Source organism: Toxorhynchites rutilus, chromosome 1 (genome assembly GCF_029784135.1).
Source record: "Toxorhynchites rutilus septentrionalis strain SRP chromosome 1, ASM2978413v1, whole genome shotgun sequence".
Lineage (NCBI taxonomy): Eukaryota > Metazoa > Arthropoda > Insecta > Diptera > Culicidae > Toxorhynchites > Toxorhynchites rutilus.
In genome coordinates this window covers 194,910,524-194,932,927 of record NC_073744.1, presented here as the reverse complement: position 1 = coordinate 194,932,927, position 22,404 = coordinate 194,910,524, and the positions used below count along the sequence as shown (strand labels likewise).

The 22,404-nt window shown below is 38.0% G+C and overlaps 2 protein-coding genes across 6 annotated transcripts; one reads left to right on the top strand and one right to left on the bottom strand.

Moving 5' to 3' along the window:
- The first annotated feature begins 585 nt into the window (after positions 1 to 585).
- Positions 586 to 2,206, top strand: LOC129762461 (uncharacterized). Of its 2 annotated transcripts, none has more exons than XM_055760730.1 (5): positions 586 to 941; positions 991 to 1,191; positions 1,254 to 1,751; positions 1,820 to 1,987; positions 2,052 to 2,206. In XM_055760730.1, the coding sequence occupies exons 1-4, from the start codon at positions 699 to 701 to the stop codon at positions 1,883 to 1,885; spliced, it is 1,008 nt and encodes a 335-aa protein (XP_055616705.1). In that variant the 5' UTR covers positions 586 to 698; the 3' UTR covers positions 1,886 to 1,987; positions 2,052 to 2,206. The 2 variants fall into 2 exon arrangements, with proteins under 2 accessions (XP_055616705.1, XP_055616706.1); XM_055760731.1 differs by having other exon boundaries at positions 587 to 941; positions 1,003 to 1,191.
- Positions 2,043 to 20,745, bottom strand: LOC129762462 (uncharacterized). 4 transcript variants are annotated; one of them, XM_055760732.1, is made up of 6 exons: positions 20,548 to 20,745; positions 12,359 to 12,752; positions 12,187 to 12,252; positions 12,008 to 12,064; positions 3,460 to 3,519; positions 2,043 to 3,369 (listed from the first exon to the last, which is right to left on the bottom strand). In XM_055760732.1, exons 1-6 carry the CDS (start codon positions 20,551 to 20,553, stop codon positions 3,101 to 3,103), a joined length of 852 nt encoding a protein of 283 aa, XP_055616707.1. In that variant the 5' UTR covers positions 20,554 to 20,745; the 3' UTR covers positions 2,043 to 3,100. The 4 variants fall into 4 exon arrangements, with proteins under 4 accessions (XP_055616707.1, XP_055616708.1, XP_055616709.1 ...); XM_055760733.1 differs by having other exon boundaries at positions 2,044 to 3,369; positions 12,187 to 12,249; positions 20,548 to 20,744; XM_055760734.1 differs by lacking the exon at positions 12,187 to 12,252 and having other exon boundaries at positions 2,044 to 3,369; positions 20,548 to 20,742.
- Between the last annotated feature and the right edge of the window lie 1,659 nt (positions 20,746 to 22,404).

The window sequence follows — 22,404 nt, the reverse complement described above, 5'->3', positions numbered from 1 at the left end:
AACCCCTGCCTGAAACATTTTACGGAAGAGATCTTGAACGGAAATTGTACGTGATAACGATTTGATATTTGAATGATGAAATGTTAATAGTACGAAATTCATAATGATCCAATAAGGATCAGGACAGATTCATACTCAGTATGAACAAAAGTTGTCACCCATGCTTGAGGAAGGCTTAATGAAAAACTTCATGTATAACGGCAAACGGCATTGTTCTGTATGTTCAAAAAGAAAGAAAAAAGCCGGAAGACGCAAAACAAATTATTTCTATGATACATGCGAACACCCGAACTGCATTTTTGGGACTGTTTCGAAAGATATACGAATTATAGTATATATTTTATACATGATAACAACTATTAAAATACATTGCTTAGTAAATACTTATTTGATTATTACATACAAATAAATAAATCTTGTTCATCTTTCATAATCTCAAAAGTTATATATATGCAGCATACAATCTTACAAAGTTATACCTCACTATTTTTACCTTTCAAGTAAAAATAATTCCGCAAAGGGTTAATATCTACTAGCATCTCTGTAGAATTTGATACAGTTGTTTACGGAGAAATTGATGCAAACTCAAATGGAACAGTGACAAGTTTGTTCTCTGTTGACAAACAACGCGATTTTAGGCATCAGCTTGCGCTCTTGGTTAAAAGAAAATCAATTCTATATTGTTCTTTCTTCGGACCATGGAAATCGATGATCAGTTCGATCAGTTGAATGCCCTGCTGGAGCAATTCGGAACGAAAGGTGTTCGCCAGATTAGCCTAGAGTCGGAACGTATTCCGGACAATGTTTTCCTGCGCATTTGCTCGTCTGGCAAAAAAATTGGATTGGATCAGTTTACCGATATTCTGGAAGCGCTGCTAGAAAGGTTCTCCAGTTGCGGGGAAAAGCACGAGTTGGGGGAAAGGGCATCTGTGGTCAGGGAGGTATATCATATCTCTGATTTATTTTCTTGTAAATTTCTTTTGTTGAAAGCTTCGATTCCAGATTATATCGGAAGTATTGGCGAGGATAGACAATTTTAGCACTTTAGAACAATATATATGGCTGGTAAAATTCTCCTGTGGATTATCGCTGCTGAAGGACTTACCACCGGACATGACGTTTGAGATCAATAAAACAATTCGCTCAGTAGCCAATTTGGACACGGAGGAATACGAGTTTGACGCTCTGATGGTTTGATTCCGAATAGCATTTGTAGTTTGTAAAATTCTAGATTGTCTCCTATTGTTTTATAGATTCACACAATAGCTAAAAGTCTCTTCGAAGACATCCCGCTGGAGGGAATGAATTTGATCCATGTTATAAAAAAGCTAGCCATGCTGAACCAGAAACTTTTTTACTACGTTTCCATCGCTCTGATCTTCGCCGGGATTCGACATTACATCGAACCCGAGAAAGTGGTTCAGGTGTATCGGTTGTATGACTTCCAGGAGGTTTTGTCTCTGTTGGACGGTTTCAAAGTTGATAGCCTCCAGCAGAAGTTGGATCTCAGAAGGATGTTTCTTATTCTCAAACTTCTCTCGTGCTACCAGAATGCGGTAATTCTGAGGCATAGCTGCGAAACCCCGAAGGATATTGACGAGCAGCATCAGTGCTTTGCGCAATTCTTCCTTTTCTCGGTCGAGCAGAAGAAGTCGTATTTACTTTGGCTCTGTATGTCGCGAAAAATTGTACAAAGTTTGAATTCGAAGTTGGGTCTGCAAAATATAGCCGAGAAGGAGGATTCCCTGTTGGTAAATTACTAAATTGAATCTTTTTCATTGCCGTGTAATAACTGTTTGCCTTGAATTTGCACTTAAAGGTGATTGAACTGATAGACCTCGACATGATTGCATTAATGGAAGACGACATCAGCGAAAACAAATAGTCTGATGGAGGTTTCGGAGTGCACCAGATGCAGTGTTAGTGTGTTCTTTGTCGTTCTTTACTTTTAGGGTGCGTTCAGAAAGGAGACAGGAGACGATTAAAAGTGAGATATTTAAGAAATTAATTTCTTTTCTTGAGACAATGAGTTCAACTTGTATTTCTTTCAGTTTTCTCCCATTGGAAACGCACCTTAACACTAGCGTATTTTGGCCATTTCCACAATTGTGATATGCAATTATAAGTTTTAGATTTATGCGAAACTATTTCACGCTTCGAGAATTTTCCGTAGATACCAATAAATATTTTTTTACATTGAGACAAACATGACTTCTGTTATTTATTTTTATTACAATTACAATTTCAAACAACTTACAGTTGCATTACATAAAATATATATATTCTTCACTCTCGCTCATATATGGCATACGGAAGTTTGCAAAAGTAACAGTTGTTTTATATTCGTTTTCTGTCTTATGAAGCTATTGTTTCGTTTACTTCATGCGTAAATAAACTGGGAAAGTGTTTAATTATATGGGAAGGTAACCATTCAGATGTCCCGAGTTGAGCAAATTCATTGTTAATTTTTCTAACAGTATATGGCAATTCTGGCGGATAGAATTGGACGGTTTCGTGTTTTTTTTCATATGAAAATGCAAGTTTAATAATCACTGGTTTGGTCCGAGTATTTACAACATAAAAATACAACAGTGTGGTTAGACTCCGAAGTATGACTAGTAATAGAATCGACAACTTACTCCAAACATTCAATAACGAATAAAAATAACTTTACGTATATAAATGAAACATTCACTGAACGAAGGCTTACTTTAACTGTGGACATGATATCCCACTTAAAACTAAAATGTTGAAGAGACCCTTTTTTGGTATTGCACAATCCTAGCTAGATGTGTGTTTGTGGGTGTGTAACTATCCGGGGACGGATCATCCTTCCATCTGCGCGGTATTCGCCTCTCTACGGGCACGGAGAGGGATACTGCTTGCTGCGCGTCGGTGTAATGAAAGGAGCATAACTGGCTACGCCAGCGTGACCGCCGATTAGTAATTGATGGTCTCTACCATGACGAAACAGGGGAAACGTGTGTAACTCATAAGCGCCACTTGAAAATGTATCGAACACACGCACACACTTCGTACACGTATAATCTGAGGCTGAGTTTAATGCACTTTCTCTCGCTCGCCCCGTGCAGTGAGTATTTTAATAATAACCGTTTCCAGTAACGCTACCGGAAGCCACCGCACTCGAGCTCACGCCGTTGAAGTTCACGTAGGTGTCTTGCAGTGGCAGCTGCTGGATCTGCTCCGGAGGGAGATACTCACCGGACACAACCGGTGGCGGTGGACCATACTGCTGCTGGGGGGCATGATAATGGGGTGCAGGGTGGCTGTGATAGGATGGTGGAGGAACTTCGTGGATTGGTGAGGAAGCGATTGGGGGCGGAGGGACGTACGATGGAGGTCCATATGCTGGAAGAACAAAACGATTGTAAAAGGAACACGGAGTAGTGGTCAGGCTGTTATTGGTAGTAATTATATGGCGGAGTGGTTGCTACTTACAGGGGGCTGGTACTGGAAGGGGTGCTGGCGGAGGATGAGCTGGTGCAGGCGGTCCATACACTGAGGATAAGGGAATAGTTGCTGTTAATTTTGTACTTATATTGTTTTGTTGTTTATAGATAACATGAATTAGCTGTGGCGAGATAATTTTATCTCACCAACAAGTGCGCTGCGTTTCACTTGAACTCTCCTCCACTCCGTATGCACGAGTGGAGAAACTGACTGCACTGACAGAAAAACAATAATTGTATTTTGAGGAGGCTGAATTAAACGGCTTAATTAATTTAATGGAGTTGCAGAAAAAATATTTTCTGGATTTCACATAATTTTTTTAAGGTGCTGTCTACAGACCACGTGGACAACTTTAGGGTGGGTGGGCGTCTTAAGGGGTTACGGAAATGTCCACGATTGTCCACGGTGAGGGGGGTAGGGGTATAGCCAATGTCCACGTGGATACGTGAAATAAATATTTGAGAAAAAAAAACAATCACATATATATTTAAAAATCAACGAAATCTGTTTTTCATTTTCGAGAATTTTCAAACTTTCCGATCATGCTTGTTCTGCGTATTTGACAATAGAAAGTTTGAGCTGCCTGATGTTTTTTTCAAATACTTGTTAGTGTGAACGCAATGGTAGAACTCGAGGTTTTTGAAGATGCTTAAAATGAAATTGCAACGGAAGTAAATAATCTATCAATTAGGCGTCAGAGAACTAATCATAAAGCAGTTTGTGAAAATTTATCAGGTTGATCAAGAGTTGCTCTATAAGTTATCAAATATCTTATAGATATCAAATATCAATATAATATGTGTTGGAAAGTGTTGGAAAGAAACAAGTAAACAGCATTACGCAAAATACTGTTTTAATGTTTTTTTTTCGGAAAATGATGGCTTGAAAATGATGGAAAATGATGGCAAGAAATGCAATGGAAAGGATGTAAACAAGCCATTGTTTGTATTCATTTTCAAATTTACATAAAACTACAACTCATTGGATTTTTTCATCCAGTATTGTGCATAGATATGGAGTGGAGTCTGGGGACTGGAATGGTCACTCTAGCATTTTAATTTTTTTGGACTGAAAACAGCGCACCTTCGAGGTGTTCTTGGGATCATTTTCCTGTTGGAAGATATAGCTTTTATATTCATTTTTCTGAGTGACGGCTTTAAGTTTTCCTCCAAGGCATTCACGTAGAACTCAGCAGTCTTCTTTCGATCTGGACGAGATTGTCCACCCCATTCCAAGAAAAACAACCCCTCACAAGAAACGATTCTCCACCGTGTTTAACTGTTGCTTGAGTAGGCTGGATAGCTCAGACTTCAGGCTGCCATTTCATTGTGTTTCAAACTCAAACTTTTCTCTAATCGGTCCAAACAATCTTCTTCCAAAAGTCAGTATGACTGGAGCTTCTGGTCGTGGACCGCCATCATTCTCCTTGAACCGTTTTGATCAAGTTTTGGTGTCAGATGATTTTCTTCATTTCAATTTAAATCATGCAAAATGCATTCTCTAGTTGCAAATCATGACTGTGTACTAGAAATGTCAAAATAATGATAATCTTTATATAGATACACAGTTGCATGTTAACCCTTTGTGGTGCCATACTAGTCGGAATTATTTTTACTTGAAAGAACAGTGATGCATAATTTGTATGATAATGAAAGATAAACAATATTTTTTATATAATGTGTTTTAAAATGCTGTTTTTATGTAAAAAAAATATTCTAAAACTCTCTTTCGTGTGCCATCTTTCGACACAGTCCCTCAAAATAAGGTCCTGGTTTTTGACTACAGTTCTGCACGATAAAAAAGGTTTGGTGGCTGAGAACACACAAGATTTAATTTTTCACTTGCATTCCTTTTTTCCAAAAATGTGAAGGGATTCATTGTATTACTCCTCACCAAGTATATTGAATAACAAATGGCCCTTCCGGCAGCACTGTATATATCAATGTGAATATAAATTCAAACAGCAACCATTTTTGTATCGACACACAATAAAAAAAGTAAAATCTGTTCTTCCGTGAAGTACCGCGTGTTTTAATTCATCCTTCCAAAGCAAATACGTGTTATCCACTTGCGCTCTGTGAAAACTCTGTCCGCCCACAAAATGTACACCTTCGCGAGGAATTGAAATTTGAGCGATTTAAAAAAAATAATACATCACGTGTCACTTCTTTACAAAATCAACAACAAATTTGGCACATATTATAACAAGTTTATAATTTGTAGGCCATCCTTAGTTTCCAATCAATCCAAACAACGTATTCGGCCAAGCTACGGCATGTGGAAATTTGAATCTTGCTTCACGCAGAGGTAGCTGCTAGTTTAAGCTCAATAAAACTCGCATACTTCGGCAGTTCTATTCTTCGTGCGATCAATCTACATAAGTTATTGATTGGGGTGAGGACTGGTAAAAAAGCAGGGTAGGGTCCAGAATCGAAGCCCCAGTCCTATAAACCATGTAAAGGACTTCCGACTTTAATGAAATGATGCTTTATTCTGTTGGAATAACACTGTGGTTTCGATGCTAAAACGGCAGCAAATGATTCAAGAATACTTCCTTGAACTCCTATGAAATTCTTTGTTTTAGAGAGGCTTTAAACTTTTCAGCTCATTCGCCTCTAAATCCTTGAACTCCTAATTTCTTTTTCGCGTGAGTGGAAAAGTCATTTGAAGCAGTCCCTTCTGAGAAATGAAATCTAACATTAAATAAAATTGAAATGGAATAAGGGTGCAATCGAAGTGTTTACTAAGTGTTTACGGAGTCTAAAATCGTGCTTTTTTGTCCACGGTGTATGTGGATAGCCCCTAAATAACGCCCAAAATACATAATAGCAATATTACAGAGACACGCGAGTATACGTGATTTTTTTGTGCGAGTATAGGAGAGTTGAAATTATTGCAAGCGGTTGAGTTAATGCGCTGATGGATGATCGTTTTCGAGTTTCAGTGATCATTGCTTTTGTGGTGATCGAAGTGTATTCCCGAACACGGACGCAAAATCAAGGCTCCTGGAGAAACCGTCATCGCGAATGCATGCAGGCTGTCATTTTTTTTACTCGCTTGCAAATGCGCTCGAGCAAAGGAAGATTTGCGCATTCGGTTCCCGTGAGGAGTGGTCATGAAAACTATCGTGTATTATTCTCACGAGAACAAAATAGAATTATGTATCTAACTTGCTTTTGCAAAACCACCCCAACCCAGCGGTTTTTTTTCAAGGCCACCAACAAGTCCGAAATAATTTAATTTCATACTCATACTCATTCGTTCACACACTAACAAGGAAAACTTTCAGCAATCTTTAGAAATAATTATTCATTCATTCATTGAGAATTGAATCGGATGCAATTTCAAACAAATGATTACAGAGCCAGCGGTAGTCAACGTCTATCTTGCGGTTATATCACAGATATAACCCACTTCTAGTTTTTCGTTACGGCGGTTTCGGCGGAATGTCATGGACATAACCAAGATGCTACCAACTTAGACATTCAGGAACAAACCCTAGGCAGGATTTTTCGAAAATCCCATTATTTACCGAGTTATACACCCTTATTCTTGTTTACGCTCATGAGCTGTTCATTCGAATCGCTTCATTATAGTGAGCGGATTCGGATCGGTTCGCAATCAAAACAACGCAGCTCATCAGCTCATTACGGAGCTGTTGAGCTGATGAGCTGCTGAGCTGTTGAGCTGATGAGCTGCTGAGCTATTGAGCTGATGAGCTGTTGAGCTGATGAGCTGTTGAGCTGATGAACTGTTGAGCTGATGAGCTGCTGAGCTGTTGAGCAGCTGAGCGGATGAGCAGCTGAGCGGATGAGCTGCTGAGCGGATGAGCTGCTGAGCGGATGAGCTGCTGAGCTGTTGAGCTGCTGAGCTGTTGAGCTGCTGAGCTGCATAGCTGTGGAGCGCAAAAGCTGCAGAGAGTGTGAATTTTGAGACGCGAAAGAATTTTTCGTCTCCCGCGTTTTATGATATGACGTCAGTTTGTTTTCGTGTGTCCCTCTTCGTTCTTTAGCTTTAGCAGAGATGCCAGATAGGAAAAAGGTTTTTGTTTTGAAGATATTAAATCGTTCGTTACCAAACAAAATAATAAACATTATTATATGCTTGTAAATGAAATTACTATATTATATTGTTATTTAAACATGACTGTTGAAACACATAAATTTATTTCCGCGTGCTGAATCAAAACAATTCAGAAACAACCCGGCATAAATGCTAATGATTGAAAATGGTCTTTTTGTTACCTTTGTCTCCGCGAATAATTATTTCTCGTTACGCCTATTAGTGAATTTATTTTTATATACTTGGATGCAAAAAATATCTCGGTAGTTTTATCAAAAGACGTTGTGTCGGCCAATATTTCTGTAGACATTTTATTTGGCTATTGCTGGTTTTTCTGTTGTTTAAGTTCAGCATATCCTAAGCATCTTCTATGTTGGATTTCAGCATTCAATTTTTGTTTTATATCATATTATAAGAATTCATATTAGTTTTAGTTTGTGTACAATTATATATTAAATTCGTTTATTTTTTTGCTTTCCGTCCATTATGAAAATGCACACTATAAAATGTCCCATGGTAGTTATGCAATTTTGTGGACAACCGCAAAATTCAACTGAGCTGAAGATCTGTTCCAAATGAGCAGCTCTCTTGTATGAGCTGAACGGCTCTGAGCCGCTCACCATGATGAGCTGATTTGCCCATCTCTAGTTTGAACCAAGGAGCCTAGAAGTATATCCTAAGGTGGGCCAACTTGCTAAAACCACTCTTCAGTCATCTCGGAAGTCTATTGTGTTTTGTTTGTAAACAAAACACAATACACTAGTGCCGAAGCTCGCTCGTGATCAGTCTGTCTTTTTCACGTTACAGGCAAATAATTCCCCTTCTGCTTTCTTTCGTACTGTTTTCATATACCGCTCCCCTAACCAACTTAGTGACGAAGCGGCCTCACCTTAGGATATAATTCTAGGCGCTTTGGTTCGAACGACTTGGTTCAAAAAAAATTCGAACAAAACATTCTTGTTTTCGTTCGAATTCGTTCGAACAAGACCTTTTTCGAACGTAAACATGTTGATGTTATCAGATGCAAGATTTCATGCATCACTCAAATATCGTGCAAGATTTCATCAAACAAACGATGAAGCGTCATCCATACAGTAAACGTCCGATAATTGGGCCAAAAAACGACCCGATTGTCGAATTTTACTCGTTAACGGGGCTGTAAACAACAAAATCAATACTTCAAAACGAAGATGACGTCTATTATTGATACATAACTGCTTTGTGTCCCAGTTAACGCACGCCCTGTAAAAAGATAAGTCCAGTTGAAGAAAGTCCAGTTAGCGAATAACTGATGTATGTGACGATGTAAAGAACGTGTTAAAAGGGTGTCTTCCGGGTTGCGGTAGCAATGATATCAATAGGGGAACCGTGGGTAAGACAGACAGTGTCCAGTGTCCTCACTATATGTCCATTATACCCGCACCGATAAAAATGGTCTACTTCTCGGCTTGTTTTATTTTCATAACACAAAAACACATTTTTATAAAACTTTTGGCCAGTTATTTCGAAAAGCAATATATTGAACTATAAAAACGGCTTTCAAATTTTTGAAAACATGAGTTTCCAAAGATACAATTGAAGTTTTCCTTAACATGTCCGTCTTACCCCCATCTCCCCTACTAGGAGGATGGCAGTGATTATCATGCGAGGACTTAAGGCCCATTTATACGTTGCTAGTAGCTGACTTCACAACGAGCAGCTACTGACCCGGTGAACTCGCTTGACAAATGGTTGACTCGCCTTGTCCGTTCACACAATGTGAGCTGCTGACAAGAAACTAGATACTAAGTACGGGTTTACCAGAGATGCCAGACGATTTTTCAAATGTCCATCAAATAGTCAGAAACAGCAATCAGGTCCGAATTTGACAGATGATTGATCCGAAATCAACTTATTTATTGGCTGTTTTCGGCTTAGGTTTTCAGTTGAATTTATCATTACACAATTTTAAATTTTATCGCGAGACACACGCTGGCCGTGTTTACAAATACTTTGTGCTGAATTTCTTTGAACTGAGGGTACTATCCGAAAAAAGCAGAAAGAAAAAAGGATTCGGGCCAGGAATTGGATGCAAAGAAAAGGAGTAACAAATACAATACTGGAGTAACTCCACGATGATGATCCCCGAGAGTACAGAGCAGTGTTGGAAATAACACCTGAAAAAGTGAAAAAACTGTTGGATTTAATTGCTCCACAAATACAACGCCAATATACACTCATGAGTGAAACTAGAAATGATGTGCCTTTCTTCTGGAATATGGAATATATATCAGATTATTGTCGCTATTTTTTAGAACCTCGAAAGCATCCATAGCTTAATTAATTCCGAAAGTATGTGGTGCTACAAATGGCAGTCTAAAAGATTTTTCAAAATTTGATTTACTTCGCGTTGACAGCAGCTTCGTGTACCAATTTGTGAAATGAAAATGATAGTAGATTTGCAGGAGCAATTAATACGCCTCAAAAACTAAAATAATGAATGAAAATCTACTTTTTCTAAATTGAATATGTATTCTGTTTCTTAGAACAATACTTTTTTGCAAGTTGTGAGTGAATTTTGAATTAAAATTGTGCCCGATAATGATTTTATATTTAGATCCCCAAGAAAACTATTTTTAAAAAACGTGCCCCGTCAGCGTGCAAAACTAAATAATAACGATTCCGTTTAGAAACTATGAGGGTTTAATTTGTTCTTCCAATAATTTTCAAGTCTATAAATATCTTCGCATATTTTCAAATATCTTAAAAATAGAGAAATGTAAAGACAATGTCAAGATTTGGCATCCCTGATTCGAGCGCTAAAATCTGTTTTTGACGTTTTGAGGGATGCGAGTGCGAGTAAATTCAAAAAACTTTGAAGTAGCTCGCACACCGAATCACACATGACACTAGCTGGCATGATGTGTTCACACGGTGTGAGTAGCTGCACTGCAGTAACTGACTAGACCGACTCGTATGTTTACTCGCACCGTCTGAACCCGGCTTTACTGAGACCGGCATTACATCGTATCACAGAAATAAAATGAAATGAAATATTATTAATAAATTATTCATAATCTAAAATTACTCATATTAATAATTCTAAATTCCTTCTGTACTAGATTGAGCAATAGGAACAACAATACTTAAGCTAGAATTATCCGAAAAACTGAATACTGATTTAACGAACGAATGAGATTCGCAGGAATAAAGTTTAGCAGGTGAAAAAACGCATTCGTACGAAAACTAGAATGTGCGTTTCGTTCGAATTGTTCAATTTTCGAAGGTTCGAATGGATGGTCATACTTTTGAACTTTTTTCATTCGTTCGAAAACAAGAATGAGGGTGATAGTCATTTTGAGTAAGCGGTATCTGATCTAATACGGCCTTGACACAAAACTTCAAACGCATTTTTTCTCAAAACTAGTTTTTTTTTTCAATTTGGCGTACACGATATTTCAAGTTTTACCGAACCAATTTATTCTAAGTGTGATGTGAATAAATATTTATAGTTCTCTCTATCGTATGAACCAATAAAGAAAATATGATTTTTCGACTTTACTTATGATTTTCATTTTTTAATTTTCATTGGTAAAAATTTTTATAAATTGTCATAAAAAACATAAAAAAACTTCTTTTTTCAAACGGCGGCCATTTTGTCGAAAAATATTTTTTACTTGTCCGAGGTTCATACCGTATGAATCATACGATAGCGGAATCTTTACTGATTCAGAATCTGTTCGATTATAACCAGAAGGGCTGGAATCATGTACATCATGGGCAAACTCTTTTTTTTTTGAAAGCCCTTGTCTTACCAGCTTGTAACTATTCTAATTTTGAATATTTTCATTCCGTTCAGTTCTTTTTGTATTGTTGAAAGATAAATAAAAATATACAGAATATATAAAAATATATATCCATTATTTTATTCGAGCACCGAAAATCGTGCCTCTGCACTAGAATACCCCCTCAATGCATACTGGTATTCTGCGGCGGACGAAGTGGACGAGGTGTTCCTACAGAATTTGATGGTAATATTTAAACGAGAGACCCGACAACTCGAATTTGGTTAACCCATTAGTGCCCAGCGTATGAAATTTAATACGCAAAAATGTCCGTTTTTGAAAAACTGTTTTTGATGAAACTAAAGTGTTATGCGCATTTTAAATGATACCACATGACAATTTGAGAGTGTTTTTTGTGTCAGTGTCATTCTATCTGTCATTTTTGTTGTTTTGTTGCGTATTGAAGCTTGCAAAGTTCGCAAAAGTCGAATGTAAACATAACCTACACCTGGGCAGTAATGGGTTAATAGGAGGCTAAACATATTTTTTCTGTTTTTAATACGGTTTGACCTTTAAACAAGAAAAATAATTTGATTTTTGATAAAAAAAAATGAGTGGCATTTTTGTTTGGCTAAATTTTGATCACAGCACCCTTTAATTATTTAGGATAAGTGTTTCGTAAGTAATAGCGAGGTGTTTGGAAAACCTACCTGGGTGAAACGGTGAGGGCGGTCGCAGTTCGGTGTTGAACGATGAAAAGGTTAATGCTGACACGATGAATGTTGTTAGAGAAATACACAATCCAGGATTAGTCACATCGATATTATAGTGGGAGAAATTTTGAAAAACGATTATGTGACTTTTTTTTTATCGACAATTATTAACCTACCTTGGGAGAATGGTAACGAGGTATGATGAAATGTTGGGAATGGTGGTGGCAATAGTTTGAAAACTGCTTTGTTAGATTGACGCGCATATGTAAATAGATGAATAATTGGTTACAATGCAGGATGGAATTAGTATGAATGTTGTAAAACACGATCATCCAGATCATCACTAACCTGGAGGTGGCGGTGGTGGTGGTGGAGGTCCATACACTGGTGGTGGATGAATTGGTGGTGGCGGTGGTCCATAGATTGGCCTTGGTGGTGGCACCGGTGGTCCGTGAATCGGTGGTGGAGGACCATAAACCGGTCGTGGTGGCGGTGGGGGTCCATATATGGGACGTGGTGGCGGTGGTGGTGGGCCATAAATTGGTCTGGGCGGTGCACTATAAATTGGCCTAGGTGGGGGAGGAGCCGATCTTCCACCACCAAGCAATCCTCCTAGAAGACCTTCTAGGTCGAAGAGTCCACCTAAACCCCCACCTCCTAATCCTCCTCCACCACCCCCACCGAACAGTAAATCAAGTGTCGCCGAGGAGCATGCCACGAAGGCGAAGAGTACCACAAAAACCTGTTGGGAAAAATGTTTGCATTTAGTTCTTCGTGAAAAAAAACTGAATCACTCTTAATGAACTAAACTCTCACGTCGGCAGTTCTTTGATTTGATCGATTCGCGAAGCTCTAGTAATGAGCTGATGAGAGACGCTGCTTACATAATTCACAATTTTTGCCAAAATTTAGTTATATTGCTCGGACGGCCGCGAGTCGAGAGAAGGCTGAGTGATCAATATCTGTAATGACCAAAAAGGTTCGTAGCACCAATGTGACCTGACTTGATCAATCTTTTTCGCAGAGGCGCAACGAATGAGGCGAAATGGACGAAAGAGAAGAAGAATAATAAAAAATTGCGATGTTTGTTTTAATATTTGTTCATTAGTTGATCTCACGAGATGCCGTAATCCCATGTTGACTGAATGGTGGCCATCAAAAAAGTGTGAATGCTGTAACACTATCGATTTCGTTTTCGAAGAAACCCAAAACATTAGTTGCTTTCGCTGGTCAAAGACAGGGAATAATATCATAATGTGATGCTAAAATATTCACCGAATTGATAAACTAATCGTTATCGTTATCGATGCGTACCATTATCATAATGAATCTGTTAATCTTGCGTCGGGTGATACTCAAGTTCAAGTTCAGAGTCGCGTCTCGGAGCTGGAGAGTTCGCATGTAATTATTGAAAATTTTGTTCAGAATTTTTCCTCGAACTTAGTCTCAAGGTTATTTTGAACGAAAATGTTCAGTCGAGAATCTTAGCTGTTGCTCGATAATCTTTGAGATGCGTGATTCCCTGATATGATACGATAAATCTGACATCAGCGTTGTATAATTTGAGATTTTTGAGGGTATAGGTACTCAGAATGTTTTTAAATTGACTCGGTCTAGAACTTCTGTGCGATGAGTTATTCGCCTTTACTCGAGCGCGGCGAATGAGTTACTGTATTCCAGTAGGCAAATAGCGTGACTGTAATACGTAACTAGATAAGAATTTAAGTCGTGTCCTCATTCGTTACCGACTCGGGTGTCAAATGCTGAGCTGAAAAGTAAGGTGGCGTCCAGAATAAAATGATTAACTTTGCTATCTCACGTCACTCGCTGCGCGGAATAAAGAGGAATGTGTATTTTCATTGCGAAAGTGGCGCTCAAAAATTCGGGATTCCGATCACTGGTGACGCAATCAAAACTAAATATCTGCAGGAGTTGGAGTTTTCATCGGAAGACACTAGAAAAATTGGGGTGTATTTTTTAAAGACGAAATCGGAAGCAGACGTGTTGAGAAAACTCAAGGAGTTCCATGCAATGGTTGAGTGCTTTGAGTGACAATCAGGAAGGAAGATGAAAGTGTTTCGCAGCGACGGTGGAATGGAGTTGAGGAGGTGGAATGGACCACCCATCCCGATTTAGCAGGACATGAGAACCTTTTGGGGCATCTCGATTTGTTTTCCAGGTTCTAGCAATTGTTTTGATTTTCATAAGAAATTTAATTTTGACGACAGATCATAATTTGATTTAGTGTTTTTAGTTTGAGTCAAAACATTTTAATTGGTGACTAAAATTTTGCGAGTGTGTAACAAGTGATAACATAAGCCATGTACCATAAGATATTCTATCTCTTTTCATTCAGAGTTTTTAGTTCCACTGGCCAATGTGTTGTTTTTTGCGTTTCGTTTTGATATTGATTTGATCTTGATTGTTTGATTTGTCTAAACGGAAATGTTTTTTTTAACGTTTTTTTTAAGTTTATGAGGCTAAATGCTGCATATGTGATTCGTACGTATCGGAGGTTAATGGCGGTATTAACATTTTGTCATTTTGTTGAGACTGAAGTTTGAATTCAACAAATAAACCGAATCCAAACACCGAAACATTGCCAGAATATTCAATTGACATCGACTTCCAAATGCATGCTACTTCGAAAATGGGCTCCAGCCTCTCAGAAGATTTGGGATGCAGAAGGACTTCTCGCGTTTCTTAAACCGCTTCAAATCCTTGGATTGTACACTAGCACTATTGCACATGATATCAATAGTGCCAGAGTACTACTCGGACACCACAAAAAATCTTATACAATCTCGTATAAAGACAGAAGTTATCATCTCCGTCATCGTATAAATTAATTTGAGTATTTTGGTCTCTTCTAATACATATGTATGTGATTACAATCTATTTTCGTTTATATGTATCTCAAAGAATTGCAATAGTTTGATAATAATCGTAGTTATGACAGGCAGTCTTCAGAAAACATACGCTGCGCTGCACCTGAGTTTAAAAAACTTGTTACACATCAGCACCGTGTTGCATTCTGAAGACTGATGATAGGTGTCCTGATTTTCAACTCCGACTCCGAGATGGTATCCCTAAATGGAGTAGCTCAACCAATGTTTCCAAAATTATGTAGCAAGATCAGGAGACAGATGCTTACACTTCACAGAAGAACGGAATGACGGTGCGCGATAATTGTTCTATACACTCTGTCCAACTTCTATAAGACCACCCTGATTCTATTTCGTTGCAACACAAACAGTTAGAATTTCAACAAGATACTTTCATACATTGTTGAATGCTTAGAATAAAGTATATTTAACGTCAACGACAACTGAAATTATCATTTTTAACTCTTTTGAACAGAATCCAAAGAGTTAAATATGATAATTTCAGTTATCCAGTTTCTATAAGACCACTTCTAAATTCAAAGTATTATCAATGAAAAATTCAAAACGATCGGCTTATTTACATGTCAATAATTGGTAATCTTGCCATTTTGACTTATAACGTTGAAAATTCGTGTTGGAATACTATTTACCAAATTCTGTTGAACGGATTTCTCGATATTTTTCCATGTTTCCGAAATTGCGACCTTGAGCGCTTCAGTCGTGGTGTACCGTTTTCCAACAGTTTTTCTGGAATGTGAATCTTTTGTGACGATATCCGCGCAAAAACGGTAGCAGAGAGGATTCCAGAACATGTGTGTAATCCTTGGATGATGTGAAAGCTATATTAAGCTTTCCGGTTGCACAGAATCCCACCCAAACCATGCACAAGCCTCCACCAAAATTCCTGGTTTAAAAATACTGTTCCTTCTTCCGTAAATCACGCCAGTGCCCGTTGAAACCATGAGGACCATCCAAATTTAACTTTTTTCGTCAGTGAAGATAACCTATACATTGAAGAACTTTTCGTTATGGTATATTGCAAAAAGTATTCTTTTGGAAACATTCTTTGTCACGACATACCATGCCCCATTGTCGATATGAGATGGTGTAAGATGAGGAGCTTTAACCTTTTAAGGATTTTTTACCAAAGTTTGACAAATTGTCACCAACTACTCGAGTAGCTGAAATATTGATTTATTTGCACATGCGATTTTGAGGTATTCGAACCTGTTCTAGCTATTTCCCGCTTATCCCGGTCAGAGAGCTTCGATTTACGTGCAGCTCTCTCCTTCTTACCGTATCCTTGAGGATTCGCCAAATAATTGAGGACTACTTAATGGGATCGTCCAATACGACGAGCAATTTCTCTGATACCAACATTTTCTCGGTGAAATGCATCGATTTGTCTTTCTTCTCCCTTCGTGAGGATTTTTCTCATCGGCATATTCCAGATTTAATTGATCAAAACAACTAAAATAACGAAAAATGTAACTGGTCTTATAGAAACTTGACAGTTGAAAATATGAAAACATTCGTTTACGCTCAGCGCTTGCACACACACATAAGAAAATCATGCAGTGTATGGTAGTCACCAATACCTATACACTAGAATGTAAATTGAAGCATTGTTTGTTTACAATGATACAAAGCAGCAAGATCATCACCTGGTCTTATAGAAGTTGAACAGATTGTAGTTGTGCGAGCTCGATGTCTATTGTTGGGAACTGGTTTAGCAAAAGTATTCTCGACCGAAGCTGTTCATACTTCCGTTTATCTGCTTAAGCGATAGAAGGCTACTCTTCGAACCAGGCGTCAAATCTGCCTCATTTGCGGGTTTTTGGTACAAGAGCGATCGAACAATTGTACAACGTTGACAGAATTTGGAGCAATATGTATTTCATCAATAAAGCAGCCTCGAATTTACAAAAAATCGGTTAGACTACGAATTTAGCGAAGTGATGAGAACGAGGATGAAGTCGGTACGGACTGTGAGAATGATACAGTGATCAACGTGATCAACTCCTAGGCTTCCTTCACGCTAAATTTCCCATTCACCTCAGTCACAGTGGAGGCGTAGCGGTTGGAAACACAAACTTCCAGGTAAGGACGATGAATTTGGGGGTCAGTTCGGATGTCTTTTGCCTTTCTGATCCATATAGTGTTCCGATCAGGTTGAGACAATCAGCCGAACCGAGACGATGCATCGATGCAGCCCGACGTTCAGCAACAGTTCAGTGGTGTGCAACCGTGATCGATATGGCGTCCACTAGTTGACGGCGATCCGCCAACGCACCAGCAGGAATGCATGACACTTGAACTTTGAGGGAACTGACACTCGGTCGAAATTGAATTAAAGCCATGTGTCTATGAAACCAAGCATGATGTGAAATGCAACGTCAACTGGATCAAGGAACTAGGATTGAGCGATCTTGGATCGATATTTAGAAGATTAATCTTTTCCTCTCCGATTTTCGATTTTTTGGATCGATTCTTTGTACTTGAAAAATCGTGAAAATCGATTCATCAAACATCGATTCTTTGTTGTAATCAGTGAATCGATTCCAACGCTGTTTAAAAAATCGGTCCGTCAAGATCAATCTTTTTCTAAAGATCATCCAATCCTACAAGAAACGCCTAGTTGTAAAAGGTCTTTCGCCACCAAAGGGTGAAGATGGATTACGATGAAACTTTCGCGACACCTTTTATTGAATGCTGCCTTATTTAATATATTGGATACATCCAGTTCATTCTAGAAAAGAACTCCCTTAACAAAAAAATGACCTACAATATTGTGCAGTTTCGTATCAAGGAATAATGAATTCACGTAATCGAGCGCTTTGAAGTGGGCACAGTTTGTTATATAAATATTCAGGTTTGCGTGTAGCTGATGAGCTGATAAATGAATATAGCTGCCCTAACTTTTGGGAAATCGTAAAAACAGTTGTTTTTTTCGCAGATGGGTGACATGAGAAAATATGTCAAGTGTGTATACAAAACGCAAACACGAGTTCAAAACAACTCTGCTTTTATAAATACATTAGTCAACCAATAATCTACAGACATAAAATAAGAAAGTATCTGAGTCTTGAATAGCTTGAATTTCGTATCTGTATTCAAATAATAAGCCCATAGGTAAATGGTTCGAAGTGATCCATAGATTTTAACCACATTGCTTCAAAACATGCATGTCCCAGTTGGAACTGAAATCAACGGTAACTCCAAAACTACACCCAAAGTAAATTTTATTCAGATTAAGAATTCGAATCCTCAGATTCAGACTTGGGATTTCAGATTCTCAGATTCAGAATTTGGATTCCCAAAATCCAAGATTTTAATTCTTATATTTAGAATTAGGATTCTCTGATTTCAAACTTGGATTCTAAAATTCAGGATTCAGATTCTAATTCTTAGATTCAGACTTAAGATTTTAAGATTCTCAGATTCAGAGTTCGAAATCTCAAATTCAAAAATGGAATTCTAAAATTCTTAGATTCAGAATTCGAATTTTCAGATTCAGAATTTGGATTCTTAGATTCAAAATTCGGTTTCTGTGGTACAGAATTTGGATTCTCAGATTCAGAATTCAGATTCTCATATTCAGAATTTGGGTTCTCAAATTCAGATTTCAAATTCTCAAATTCAGCATTCGGATTCTCAGATCCAGAATTCGAAATCTCGAATTCAGGCTTGGAATTCTCAAATTCACAAATTCTCAAATTCAGAATTCGAATACTCATATTCAGAATTTGGATTCTCTGATTCATAATTCAGATTCTCAAATTCAGAATTCGGATTCTGGAGAAAATTCGAAATCTCGAATTCAGACTTGGAATTCTCAAATTCACAAATTCTCAGATTCAGAATACGAATACTCTTATTCAGAGTTTGGATTCTCTTGATCAGAATTTGGATTTTAAGATTCAGAAATTGGTTTCTAAAATTCATAAATTCCGATTCTCAGTTTCGGATTCTCATTCAGATTCAGAATTCGGGTTCTCAAATTCAGAATTAGAATTCTTAGTTTCAGAGTTAAGATTTCGAAATTCTCTGATTCTGAGTTCTAAACTGCAAATTCGGAATTAGAATTCTCAAATTCTCAATTGGGTTCCCTGATTCAGAATTTCCAAAATTTTGGATTCTCAAATTCAGAATATAGATTCTCAAATTCTCACCTTCAGATTCGGAATTCTAAATTCCAGACTCCTCATCCAGATTCTCAGTTTCTTATTACCAAATTCGGAATACGGATTCTCGGAATCAAAATTTGGATTTACAGATTCATTATTCATAATTTGGATTTAGAAATTCGAATTTCCTGATTCAGATTTAGAATTGTCAGATTCTAAATTTTTCGGATTCTCAAACTCAAAGTTCAAATTTTTTATTTCAAAATTAGGATTCTCAGCTTCAGAATTTGGATTCTCAGTTCCATAACTTGGATTCTAGGATTCAGAATTCGAATTGTCGAAATAAAAATCCGAATTCTAAAATTCATAATTCAGATTCAGTGTTTCTTGGATTCAAATTCTTAGATTCATAATTCGAGTTTTCAGACTCAAAATTCGATCCTCAGATTCAGAACTCAAATTCGCAGATTAATAACTCGAATTCTTTGATTCAAATATATGATTCTCAAACCCAAAATTCGTATTTTCAGATTCTTTGATTGATAATTCAGATTTTTTTTTATTCTCGAATTTTTAGATTGGATTCAGAGTTATGATTTTCAGAATCCGAATTCGGATGATCATTTTCGAATTCTCAATTCAGAACACGAATTCAAGGAATCAGGTCCAACTGTGAACATTCGAACAATAGGAATATTCTTACGCTGAAAATGGCGACATGTGTATCGATAAGATAGGAATACTCTTACGTCTAAATGGCTACTGTGTAATATACAACAAAACTATCGCAAGATAAAAATGTACACGAATAAATTTGCGAGTTCTGATACGTCTCATACATTGTGTGGTTAACGTTTTGTTTGGGAGAAACGTATAACCCAAAGTGGCACAAGTGCTCCAAAAGTTGGAGTAAAGAATATTTTGAAACACTCTTCTATCTTGAAGCTAATCGAGCACTCCTCGTAAGGATGTTATCTTCAAATCTTAGTCACAATTTCAAGTCAAGAATTTAATTACACTTAGTACACTATCATAATTGAATAAGACGGTTCAGCAGGATAATTTGGATAAAATATTTCTAAAACATAAACGCACAGAGTTCGGAAAAAATCCGCACGCCAAAGAAATAGTTCTGCTTTTGCTGACAGAAGACGCCGAAATTCCAGATTGAGTTAGGTATGGTTTATTGTTAGTTCGCTGTTTTGAAAGATCGAATTTCTTCCTGGTTGGATCGAACACCAATCAGTCTCACAAACTTCGGGAAACCACAATCGCTTCTGTATGATCACTGTCCGTTTTGCGGTGGCTTGGTTTCAATCAGCTTCCTGACACAGACACAATGTTTGAATCAACTGTCCATCAATCAGATCCAACGTTCATTTGTTTCGTTCCAATCACCATATAGCTCATGCTCACACAATAGTCCAATGTCCTGTTTCTAGAATCACTTCGCTTGTCTCCAAAATCCAATCATTTCACAGAACCACCGTTTTCCCGCCAGAACCCCCAGAACACAAACACAAACCTTCATTGTCGCGTGTGCGCTGCACGTCTCAACGAAGCTACTAATCACACTGATAGCGGATCACGACGCTGTCAACGGTTTTATACCACCGACATAAACCGGCTGCCAAAAATTGTATAACCCTTTGGTGGCGGACCACATCGGCTGCAGCATTGGCGGCCGCAGTGTACCGTCTGTGGTCAGCACAGTCTCTCACCAGGAATCACCGAGCTGACCGAGGCGCTGTGAGTTGGGGCCGAGATTTGAATTTCGAGATGCATCACGTGTGCCCCACCTTATTCTCTCCTTCTCTCGCGGCGCGGCGGTGTCTGACTGTAAGACTTTGTTGCGCCCAAATGAGCGTGGAACACGGAACGGAGGCTCACCCGGGTTGCGGACGGAAGCTTTTTGCACGTGCACACGAACCGTTGGGGGAGAGTAATTTCTTCTGGAGGCTGCAGACACACGGTTGCAGAGAGATTTTTTTTCATCTCGGATCGCACGGATCGTACAACAACAGAAGGTTTAAAGGGTAGCAACGAGTGGAGGGAACCGTTGGTGTTTAATCACTGCTGACCATGAATGAATTTGTACGTACGCTTGTTATGATGTTCATAAAGTGTAATACGATAAGAGTGGTGGAACAAGTAGTTTGTGTTTTTTGTATGAAAATTTTTTGTTGTTGGGTAAACTCTGGGCGTGTGCGGAGAAACATCTCCGAGCTCTCGGGATGACCTTCATGCAAACAGGTTCATCAATTAGGTTGCGTTCGACTGACGACTGCAGATGATTTTTTTGATGGCTGCAGACGATTTGGGTGCATCAGCGTTTTAGCGGTGTCGATTTGATGAGGACTGTAAACGGGCGTTGGAAAACCATTTGAGAAAAAAAAGAAAGAAATTTCGTTAACATAGATTATGAAATGAAATATGTTGCCCAATAACCAGTCGTTTCATTTGTTTTATTATGCAATAGGAATGTTGACAATTTTATCGCGTCATGATCGGCATCTCAACTGACCTCCACTCTATGCTAGTTGGTAAATCTTCGGATATTGAATGACAACACCCATAATACATGGTATTGGAATTTCTATGCAGCTATCTGATAACGTTAAATACTAAATTACCAGCTAGCATTCGAGAAGCTATTGAATAGGCAAGCCTCATAGATTAATTCGTTGTCGATTGCCATAACAAAAAAAAGGCGTTAGGGAAACATTGAATCAACTTTGTAGGATTGTTTCCCGGAACTATAGCATCAGATTCCATTGACGATACTCTGAATTCTGGATTCGAGGTTAATTCTCCTTCTCCATACTAAGGTAAATGATCTTGGTTTGTCCGATTTGGGGTGTTTTTACGCAACTAGTTTTACGCAAATAGATTTTTCTTCATGAAAATCACATATAATCGATACGAGTTTGGATACTACCATAAGGTGGTGAAACTATTCAATTTTTTATGTTTTTCAACGATTTTCCTCAAAGAGGAATTATGATCATGGTTTGACCACCAAAATGATCATGGTTTGTCCGGTTTTCGAAATAACCATTTTTGAGTGAAAACATTCGAATTCTCAAGTAGATGTTGCATTTATCATTGCTTGAGTTTACTGTCATCATATTGATCCACTCATAATTTAGGCTTTCTTCAGAATATTGCCTTTTCTTGGGCATTTTAAAAGTGTTACCCTCAACAAACTCAACACAGAGAAACTTTATTTCTGCTATGCGCGAAGGACACAATAAACAAACTGCAGCGCGCCAAGCGGTTGTCATAGAAATCATGTGGACAATATAACATTAGTGAAATGAACAACTCATGATCAGATTTGAGTTCATCATAATGCGATAATTTAATGGTTTAGCTATGAAAA

What these genes read in the sequence shown, in the direction of transcription:
- LOC129762462 (XM_055760732.1), bottom strand. An exon ending in GCCCTCACCGTTTCACCCAG is followed by an intron (nt 3,520 to 12,007) that starts GTAGGTTTTCCA and finishes CCTTATCCTCAG; the next exon opens with TGTATGGACCGCCTGCACCA. An exon ending in CCTTCCAGTACCAGCCCCCT is followed by an intron (nt 3,370 to 3,459) that starts GTAAGTAGCAAC and finishes TTGTTCTTCCAG; the next exon opens with CATATGGACCTCCATCGTAC.
- LOC129762461 (XM_055760730.1), top strand. Translation starts at nt 699, where the DNA reads ATGGAAATCGATGATCAGTTCGATCAGTTGAATGCCCTGCTGGAGCAA. An exon ending in GGGCATCTGTGGTCAGGGAG is followed by an intron (nt 942 to 990) that starts GTATATCATATC and finishes TTTTGTTGAAAG; the next exon opens with CTTCGATTCCAGATTATATC. An exon ending in ACGAGTTTGACGCTCTGATG is followed by an intron (nt 1,192 to 1,253) that starts GTTTGATTCCGA and finishes ATTGTTTTATAG; the next exon opens with ATTCACACAATAGCTAAAAG.